Source organism: Rissa tridactyla, chromosome 2 (genome assembly GCF_028500815.1).
Source record: "Rissa tridactyla isolate bRisTri1 chromosome 2, bRisTri1.patW.cur.20221130, whole genome shotgun sequence".
In the NCBI taxonomy this organism is placed as follows: domain Eukaryota; kingdom Metazoa; phylum Chordata; class Aves; order Charadriiformes; family Laridae; genus Rissa; species Rissa tridactyla.
This window is the reverse complement of record NC_071467.1, coordinates 158,183,170-158,194,252: the sequence shown is the minus strand read 5'-3', so window position 1 is coordinate 158,194,252 and position 11,083 is coordinate 158,183,170. Positions and strand designations below refer to the sequence as shown.

The window sequence follows — 11,083 nt, the reverse complement described above, 5'->3', positions numbered from 1 at the left end:
AAATTCAAGGAAACTCAGATGCATGAAGAACCAATTGCTCTTTGTTTCTACCTTATTCCTCTAATTGAGATTGTAAATTGTTTAAGAAAAGGGCCACCTCATCTTTGCTACGCAGCAGTGGGCAGATGCGAGCCCCTGAAGTGGCAGCAGCTGCTGCAGAGACGTACGGGCCAGCAGGAGAGCGCCGGCGGGACAGAGGAGGGCTGCAGCCCCCTTCGCACTGGTCACTCCTGGTGACAGGCCGGAGAAAGCGTCACCCCGCAGCACCCGCCGACGTGTCCACCCCAGGCAGCACCAGCCTCTGGAACTTCGGAAGCAGACAAGGAAAACAACTCGTCAAATCCTTTAATTTCTATGACACTAAAACAGTCGACAGGGTAAGAGGTATCGGAGGAACAGGGCCAAAGATAAACATCACATTACAGACAGTAAACAAAGCTTCCTGTGAATGCAAAACCTGTTACTTGTACAGTAACCAATACTACTATTTTTTAGCTTAAAGTGATAAGTATGTGTGCTTTACGCTTAGAAATCCCACAATATTACAGTTCTGCCACTGCATCTAATATTGTGCTACCAACACAGAATAAAGCCAAGAAACGGCTAACTTAAAACACTTAGTTTACGTCTAATTTTTGGTCTTGTGTGGTATCTAGGTGAAGATGGAAGCATTTATGTGCTTTTTGCCTCATAAGAAGTGAGGCAGATGTTAATGTTACTAAGATCAGCTGTATATACCTTGAAGGTATAGACCACCTGACTCTACATGAGTCAAAATACTAGGAATGTATCGGCAATATCCATTAATGAATTACCAGTTGCTTGTATTTAAGTGACCATATGCCTCTGTGAAAAGTATATAGTGACCTGTATCTTACACGTAGTATATTTGTAGCACTGTATTTGTAAAGAAGTTTTGCACAAGCATGTCATTTTCAAGGCCAAAGGTATATTTTAACATGGACAGTGTCACAATATGAACAGCTGATTTTGAAACAGAACAGTCCTTAATCGCACAAGGTAGTGCCGAATTCCTCATCCACCTTGGAAGCCTCACGGCATCTTAACCGTCTTCCGCGTTCCAGCGTAAACTCTTCACTAACGCAGCCTCAACCCGAACATCTGCCCGCAGCGGGACCGGGAACGGGCAAGGCTGTAACATCGGTTTGGAAAGAGAGTTGTAAAGTCCTGCCTGAAACCCGTGAGCTTGTCAGCGGGAACTGTCTCTGCTCAGTTTAAGGAACTGCCCGGCTCACTTTCAGAAGCCACATACACGTTGTAATCCCATCTTTTTCCATGTTCTTGGGTCACTGATGCCAGGACAAGCATCTCTCCAAAAGCACAAAGAGCAAGACCTATCTGTGCTGGTTCACACTCCCTGAATTCATTCCTTACATTAATTTCTTCAGTTCCGCAGAGTGTATTTAAATAATTGTCTTAAAGCCGCAATAGAAATATTTTAATACAGCTAACCAGCCTCGCACACCACAATTCCCCAGCCCCATTAAGACACTAGGACAATTGTATCACTTGCATGGACAAGTGGATACTTTTTAGGGTTTTTTTTAACTATAATTCTAATACATAAGGCTACAAGCTCTGAGAATACCTGAATGACGTCCCTAATAATAAGTCTTCCAATAGTTTAAATGTAAACACATTTTAAAACAACTTTTAATTACAGCGCTGTGTTCTTGGTTGCAGAACTTTGACTCATATAAAGATTTCTCACTAAAATGTCAGCATTAAACTCAAACAACAGAAAAGATGCTTGTAAATCTTAGTGAAATCAAGCAATTTTACTTTAAGTCTTCCAAGACTCAGTACAACACATCAATAGGCAGTTTCATAAGCCTTGAATTTATACTAATCACACACACACAAAAAGGAGGAACTCTCTAGCTTCATATTTACTACAGCAGTATTTACATTGTGCCCCAGTTCAAGTCAGAAAAGGCAGCTGCAAAAAAAAAAAAAAAAAAAAAGAAAAGGAGAAATCCTCGTGTATACGGGAGCTTGATTTTTGAAGCACTCCGGGGAGGGGGGGAGTAAATAAAATAAAAGCTCACGTTCACAGAGAGAGCAATGAGGTCTGCAGCCCAGAGCAGGCATCTCAGGAGAACAGCCAAAGAGTTTCTGACACGAGGTTTAGCTCATTTCAGAACCACGCTGGAGAGCTAACCGGTTGTCACCGCCTGCTCACGGGTAAGACCTCAAACTACAGCCAGACTCGTTGTACAGGAAGAGGAAATAAACAGGAACGTTCATCTGACTCACTACGTAACCGGCACACACTGAAGGTGTCCCCATTCCAAGCTGTTTGCAGATTACTTGTGGCAGAGCAGGACAAAAACGCAACCAGATTTTGAATACTTACTTGGGCTTTTGTTGGTGGTTGGTTTTTTCTTTACTCTAGACTGCTTAAAGGACCCCTAAGGCTGCAGTAATTCTAAGGAAAAGGACGCTACCACCCACCGATGCCATCCTGAATACAAGGCCTCCAAGCAGTTGAACTGTAACACCACAGAAATTCATACGACCGAGATTGAACACGCAAGTTTTACTTACCAAGCCACCTACCGCATCTCTATAAGCTTAGAATTTCATTTACGGTATCTACACATATAGGCCTATATACATGTTCATGTGTACATTAAAAAACAGGCTAGCGAAAGATACTGGATTACGCCACTGAACAGAAATCCTGGTAACTATAGTATAAATTCAGAGAAATAATTTACTTCAAATTAAAGAAGATTGTAAAAAAACTGCAATTGCAGCCTCCTCGGCCTGTGCTACTTGCATTGATTACAAGTACTGCTTATACACAGTAGTTCATAAAGAATTTTACAGGGGTGTACGTAGTAGGGTAAGTGACCTCCGCGGCACAATAGCTTACAGAACTGTAAGAGCTGTGACAGGGGGTCTACACAGCTTTTTACAAAGCATACTAGGCTCAGATTTAACACTGAAGTTAATCTTCATCTTGTACTTCGCTCTATTCGATAAGACACTGTCTGGCTACCAGTAAAGCAACCTGGCATGGGGAGCTAAGACCAGAACGCTGAAAACACTGGCCTCCCGCGAAAGCTTCGCGACATTAGACTACGGACAGCCTACTGCATCCAGCGCCAACGGAGCCGTGATCTCTACCGGTTACTGTCACTTTTAACACAGCCTCAGTGGAACCGGTCATCTACCGCCAAGGATACCTACTCCAGGTAGTTTACATTTCCAGTAAGGGTCATACAGGGCTTCAAGTGTATCATTTTTTTTCTTTTTTTTTTTTTTTCTTTTTTGTTTTAACCAAGTCCCAAAGTTATTCTGTGTAGCTGTGTCTGTGTCACACAGGAGGTACTGTGCATTCAAATGGTACCAGGTTTATATCTAAAGATGTGAGACTGTCAACAAAGAAAAAGGAATGCATTATTCTCCTCAGCTTCCAGTCTTCAAGGCACCTCCTGCATTAACTAACTGGGAAATAAACAAGCAGACCAAAAGTTCACTGGAAAGAGAAGAATCTGATATACCTAACTTCCTCAGAAGCACACAGCATCAAAAAATGAGACAAGGCTGGACCCAAATTATCAACAAATAAAATCAATATAAAAATGCTGATGAGATGACAGGAATGCCATGAGGTTGACGTTTTCAGCTCTGTTGATTGCAGGTGATTGTTAATCACAGTGTTTTCTGATGCCCATTTGCAGACGGCTTTGTCTCCGAGTCTCTGGGATTGTTTGACAGGTGAAGTTTATCTAATCCTGCAAAACATTAAGCAAGAAGGAAAAACTGAAACTCTCCCATGTCTCGTGCATTCAGGCGTCCAAAAGAATACATACAAACCAAGCTCTACTCTGTGATTATGGACTTCACGTTTGCCCAAGACAAGGACTGACATTCTAGCTCAGGTCAGAATGCCTTCTGGGAAACGCCCTCAGTTGTGTTTTAAGGGAGAAAAGCCCAAGACAACAGGTAGACAGGGAAGTGAGAGAAGCCTGACTGCACGGTGCTTGAATCAGACTTAGATGTTAAGAACCGAGAAAGACTTGCAATCCTTTACGCCGTCAACCTACAAAGACCAAAATAATTACCTACAACGTTTCTTTTAACTACAGCATCTTTCTGAACAGCATCCATTTCTTATCTTCAGATCACTGGTGATGAGCACATCACCTCTCTAAACCATTTATACGTCTAATAATATTTTTTAAGCCTATGTTATTACTAATTTGTGTATCTCCGTTTCCAGCCATTTGTTCTTACTGCATATGTCTCTACTGTGAATGCTTGCCCATCTTGCCCCAGGCAAGTAATTAAACTACTCTTTTTTGGGGGGAGGAGGGGAAAGATGGTAAATTTAACCATATTTTATTCACAAAAAACCCAACGTCAGTCTTTCCTTGCTTCCTACAGTCTCTCTCTGAAGTCTTCCATCAAGTCTCTAAAATTAAGGATCAAAAATGGAAAAAGCTTCTTATTCATTTAGCACAGACTATACTGAATATTTTACTGAAGCGCCGTGACGTCCCAAGTTGAATTGCTTGCACCATTGGAATTCCAAAATTGACTGCATTACTAAAAAACCAAAATCTGCTCAATATCATATTATTTGTAAGTCCCAATATGACATGAATTCTTTTGGTCACAGGCCTGCAGCAGGAATTTAGCTTCCACTAATTACCTATGATGCTCCACCAACCTCTAGTCCTCGCTATCAGAGTTTTCAGCATGGGGGAGAAACGAGCACACAAACTTTGGTTACCATTCTTTGAATTCCAGGTGACGTTTTTTAAGACACTGTTACACATAGCGTTGAAAACAAACCCGATTTGTGTCAGGAACCTGCGCTCCTCGGGATTTGTAACTCCCCGCCTGTGTCAAATGCAAACCTTTTACCAATTACTTTGCTCTTCCATTTTGATCACAATATTTACACAACAGTCACACAACATGTGATGGCAAGAGGCCACCACAAATCCCTAAAACATCCACTAGAATGATGCCATCCAGTGACTGCTACACCGGCTACATCCTACTACACCTGCATTTTGAAGTGTGTTCATCTGCTTTCAACGTGTTTTTTTATTAAACTCTATATGTTTAATACAGCCACGAATTATCAAGATAAATCTTTTAAATCCTTTGCCTTGAGACAGAAACTTTAAAGTTTTACCAGAGCTGTTGCTGTAAGCCCATGCAGACTGATGTTAATTTATTTCCGTCAGAGCTCTGCAACAGCCATTACGTTATAAGTAGTAATACTTTTACAGTCAAAACAGTTGCACACAAAAGAAAAGGATTATGCAAGTCAACTGAAAGGGATGAATCAAAGTCTTCTCATAAAATGACCTCAACTAAAAGCTGGGGATAACGTCAAATACATCACACTTGCATCATCTGTCTCAATCAATCAACAACAGAGCTTCTCTGAAAATATTTTCAGCATAAAAAAAAAAAAGGTCAAACCCAATTTACAAACCCTTGGCCCACTAATCAGTCCCCTGGTGCTTCAAAACTCAACATAAAAAACAAAAGTCACAGAATGGCTTGTTTTAATCCTACACTATCAGACAGTTTGTATTTCCCTATTTAGTAGGTCTGATTTTAACTTAATTGCCGCCAGTAGAGTTGTGTTCCAGGAAGCGCTTGGATTTTGTTTGCCAGGGTCACAACTCTGGAAAGCAGTAATCAGAGAAAACATAAGTACCTTTCAGACACCACAAGCTGAATCTGCAGTTATAAATACTGAAGTTTCCCCATTAGTTCCCTCAATTTAATCAAATACTACTCCAGGGCTCTAAATACATAGGAGCTTCATTAATTAGTAAAGATAAAATGTAGTAACAACTCAATTACTAAATATGTACTTTTTATCCTTTTAGTATCAAATATGTTTCAAGCCTTTCTTCTACAACCAAGAAACATGAGTGCACAATTTGATCAAAATTTTGATTACATCAAGTACAGGTTTTACTCAGCCAGTTACTGAGATCATGTACGTTCTGTGCAACCATTTTCTGAACATGTAGTGCTCAAAAAAACGCATCACAACAAAGCAGCTAAGACTTCTACTAACCTCTTTTAGGGAATTAATAAGTTGGTTTGAACAAAAAAGAAAAAAAGCCAACCCACACCCAAGTTGAAGTTTTATTTTGGAATAATTGCTCAGTAGCGATGGGAAAGTTTCTGTGCTCTCTAAAGGCTGAAAATTTAATTGCAGATCAAGAAGTGCATGGACGTATCATTAAGATCAACATTGTACCTTCGCTCTTGACTCTTCGAAAGAGTAACACAAAGCTATGCATTCTCACCTTAGCTTATAGAAAATTCTACCAAAGAAAAGGTTTCTGGGGGTCGTAACAGAACTTTAACATCAAGGTATCAGTGCTGGAGAAAGGAAACGTTCAAGGACCAACTCAATTTTCAGGGCAATATTACCTAATGCCTTCAGGAGCTCTTCTCGCACAGCGGAGGTGAACTTTCTGACCAGACATAACGTTGTCATGATAGCAAAGAGCAAGTTGTAAGATAATACAATATAGAAGTTTCCCAGCCAGTTAAACCTTCCGAAGTCTCCAAGAAGATCAAATCTGGTGATTCCTGTTAAAATTGCATTTAAGATTTATATCAAAAACTTGATTACATTTTTTAAGAAACAAATGTTTAATTCTATTACTTTTTACATATGGAAACAAAATTCTTTCAGACAACACACTATAAGAGACATGGCTAAACACACAAGACAATCTTCTCAAGGTCATTTTCCCCTTCATGGAGCACTATAAAACTGTAAGACACACTTATCAAAATGTTTGTTAAGTTTCCTGGTAAAATCCTTGAATAATGTGAGTGGAAGTAAATTGTCTATTCTAGATAAGAATTCTGCTTTTATAATTTCAATAAATATACCTAGGAAATAATCAGTATTAGTATGAACTGCTTGAAATATCAGTTTCTACAAAATCTTTATCTATTCCAGAAAAGGATGAAATGCACCGTGGGCTTTCTTATTAAAAAAATACAGGTAGCAAAAAGCTTTTCCACGAGAGCCAAAACATCTTAGAGTAAACACTAAGCCTTTGTAAGTGTTTCTTCAGAGCCACTGCTTTTGAAACGGAAGTTTGGGACATCTTTCCAGCTGCAGTTCTTCTCCCAGACCTACCCACCACTGGAGCCACAGAGCATTTGCGCAGAGGGGAAAGAGTTTGGCTGAAAGACAGTGCTGACAGGCTGTCTTCACAGCAGACCCCAATCCACTGACGCTTGGGCTTTGTGCTGATCAAAGGCCAGTCAATCACTACAGCTAAGGGAGAAAAAGTTTTCCAAAACGTGGAAGTGCCTACAAGCTATAGGGTCTACCCCAGAAGGCAGAAGAACCACCATGGGTTGTTCCTCTGCCAGGTCTACATCAAGGACTGCAGTGAATAAAGGGCAGAATATCAATATTAGCTGTCTAGGATTGATGAGCCATTATATTCCCCAAACCCCCACAACTTTTGGCACAGGTGATGGCACAGTGACGTGTGCTCCCACAGTGCGAAGGAAGGGAGCTCACCTCGCCCCTGAACTAACATGGCAGCAGAAATCAGAAGACAATCAGAATAACAACCCTGTCTCTGACATTCCTGGAAGTGAGTTTTCTATCACCTTATTTTAAAAACTTTTGGGGGCTTTAAGAACTGTGACTTCAACAGTGATAATAAATGAAGAGAAACAGAAGAGAACTAAGGGCCAGTTACCTTCCTTTTAATGGTAAACCTGGCACATACGAATCTCATTGTACCTTGACAGGCAAGGCTTCCAACCAGCTATCACAATGTTAAATGGTACACACTCCTCTTGTACTCTGCATCAGTCAATTCAATAAAAAAAAATAGGGAAATCAAATATAGCATCTAAGAAAAACACACCAAAATAAAGAAAGTGAAAAGGAGGAGAACTTTCAAAGGATAAAGCAAAAAAAATAAAAGATTACTGAAGCTGATCGAAATAACAAGAGAGGCAGGAGAAAAATCAAAAAAGCACAAAAGGTCTTAACACAAGAAGAGGAAACTGGCTGCCTGAATCAACCAGTAAACAGATGAAGGATAGTAACCGCGGAGTTGCGTTCACACTTGAAGGCAAACAGACAGCGTCCTTAAGAATATTTTCAAGGAAGCAGAGAGTGTTTTACTCAGACTACAGAGCTGCAAGAAAATTGAGAAAGTCAAGTTCCAATGCATAGGCTTCCAGACCTTTAAAGGAAATGAAACAAACAGCGAGAGCACCCACTACAGAGTTCTCTGGAAAAGCAAAAACACTCCTTGACACAAAGGGATTCAGAAGAATAGCGAGCGTGAGAGCAGGCATTATGAGGACAAACAAAAATAAAGCCTGACACTTCTGTTCGAGCAGGTGGGAAAAATATTGTCCTCTTCATTTTCCTCTCCATGTCCTCTCCATTCATTTTCCTCTTCCAAATAAAAAAAGAAAGTCACTGCTCATCAGAAAAAAAAAAAATCTGACAGAATATCATTTTGTAAGCTTGTGGGAGAAAAAAATTCTCAAGACTGCAATCTGAAAGACTACTCAGTAACTGAGCAGAAAGCCACATCCCTGGTGGACACACATGGATATCCAATAAGGTTGGTGACAATTTACCAAATAAAGAATTGTTCAGGTTAAAAAAAAAAACACAACTATGTTTTTTAGACTGTACATACAAGTAAGTTTAAAGTCACTATTTACTTAATTATAAAAATCAGGAGAAGAATACTAGAAATACTTTTCTATATTAGAAAATTCAGTGTTGTTTGTTGCTGTATTCCTGGCTATTCTCTGCTCCCCATTTGTTGCACAGTGGTTAGCAATATGGTGCTGGTGGGAAACTTTTTTCAAGAAGGACTGCTAAAAGGCTGAAACGTTCTGGAAAAGATCAGTTAACTTCTTTCAGTAAAATAACTTATTTTAGTAAAAACTCTCCCGGAGTTCCAAAAGAATGACAGATGATTAGAGACATCCACCACCTACATATTTAATGAGAATGCTATGAAACACACACAAAAAATTCTCGTATTTCCATTTTTAAAGCTTGAAAAGGGTCACTACATGTATTGGATAACTTCTGCTTTTTTACCTTTCCCATAATGATAAAGTCTAGTCTCTTATGAATAGTCCAGAAACTCATTTTTGGTTTTTTTTTAATAAAGTGAAAAGACTATGAATCTGCTTAACATATTTATTTCTTTTCATCTATTCAGTGCCACAGGGCGGGCGCACGTAGTGCAACACATGTCGATATTTTTGCAAAGCACCACATGACTCACTGTACTCTAATACACTCTATTAATCCTGTTTGGACAGCTGTGACTGTGCATTTGTTAGCTGTGTGTTAATTGTTCCATCTTTTTTCTTCTTTTATTTATCTCTATGGCAAACTATTCAGGAATTTCATTTGTCAGTCTTTTTTTAAGTGAGTTTTACCATTAATCTGTTTCCTATGAGACAACAATGCACCCAGCATGTATACTTACTTCCACAGAATCCGTTTATTATCAACTGTTAATCTCACAGATCATTAACAATGATTTTTTTTTTTTTTTTTTACGTGATGAATGCAGTAACTTAGTGGACACAATACTAACGTTAAAATTCTGTTCTAAAACACTAACTTTTCAACATCACATCTTGCTCTAAGTGCTAGAACTGGTTTGCTTCTTAGATCTTTATCATACTGGCTGTATTTAAAAACTGCACTAGTTAAATACTTGAATTATACTTTTGCATTTTTGTGAAGTTTTACTACAGATTTTTAAAACATAAGCTCTAGAATGTTTAAGATTCAATCCTCCAAAATGCATTAGAGGTGGTTTTTTGTTTGTTATAAAAGTGATCTAGCAAATGTAATAAAACTCATCACCTATAGATACACATGGCATGAACATGTACAGTCTAGCTTACTGGAAAATATTAACCGCTCTTGATTTGACAGAATTCTGGTTGAAAAAGAAACCAGCTACAGAACCGCTGGGTACACGTTACTGCTCTGTGGGCCTGAGCTTAAACTCCTGAACTTGTACCTAAGACTTGTACAGCCCCAGGTGAAGATTTTTGTTTTGTTCTGTTTAATGTTCCCAATGAAATCCACATTAGCTGCAAGTATTCTGCACTACTTAAACACCTTGCAATCTAACTTCAAGAACTGAAGTTGAAGATTACCTAATTAAACAAAGAGAAGATACAGAACATTTCATCTTTCCAACTGGTTAAAATAGTTGTTCGAATTCACATGCTACGGCCAGTTCTTAACAACAAGATCAAAACTTCAGTTCTACTATGCCAGATTCCAAATTTTTATATTTGGAAACCAAAGTGACAAAGAATGCAAGCAGATTATTTTAGGGAAAATGAAAGTAGCTTGGTATCATTGCTGATAAAAAAAAAGCTTTCAAAATAACGAGTCATTAACTGTTTTTAAAGAGATATTTGCACTCAACATTATTTCAAATTTTATACCTGAAATCCCCAAATGTATTTTTTCCACAAAAACTGAGCACTATAATTTCACAGTGAACACGCAACTATTTTATACTACCCTAAACAAGTGGTCTCCATACCTTTTCTTCTCACCATCTCCTGTTTTAACAAGTTTAACATCTGACCTACCTTTTTAAAAGAACATTTTCTCTAGAAAATGCTTAGCTGCTTTTTTTTAGAACGTATGTTCTGCAATTCATGTACGTAGAATGTATGTTCGACAGCTCATGTTGGTGTAGAAAAGGCGGCAACACATACATGCTCTTTCTATTGAAAGTGATGGCAAATTAAATACATACTGTAAGAGGTACAGCTACAGACTGTTTGGGTTTCGTTTGTTTTTTTCTTAAACTCAATTAAACTTCCTTTATTACAATGTTTTATACTCCCATTTCACTCACCCAGTGTCCTTGACATCACTGGCAATGCAGAGCTTAGCACCAAGATTGAGACACAGTTTCCAATGATCTGTTTGAAAATGACAAATGACATTTAAATTATAAATTTAAAATTATAAATGGGATTCCTGAAGGGGGGCGGGGGGAGAAAAACAGGGCTTCAAGAT

General features: G+C 38.8%; 1 protein-coding gene across 10 annotated transcripts in view; it reads right to left on the bottom strand.

Annotated features, from left to right (window-relative positions):
• Nucleotides 1-929: 929 nt before the first annotated feature.
• The window catches only part of LMBR1 (limb development membrane protein 1), a 73,189-nt gene continuing 63,035 nt past the window's right edge, over nucleotides 930-11,083 (bottom strand). For all 10 annotated transcript variants that reach the window (XM_054189571.1, XM_054189569.1, XM_054189570.1 and 7 more), the window contains 3 exons: nucleotides 10,920-10,986; nucleotides 6,442-6,603; nucleotides 930-3,764 (listed from right to left, as the gene is read on the bottom strand). In XM_054189571.1, coding sequence (XP_054045546.1) covers nucleotides 3,682-3,764; nucleotides 6,442-6,603; nucleotides 10,920-10,986 — 312 coding nt within the window. In that variant the 3' untranslated portion in view covers nucleotides 930-3,681. The remainder of the gene's footprint in view (nucleotides 3,765-6,441; nucleotides 6,604-10,919; nucleotides 10,987-11,083) is intronic.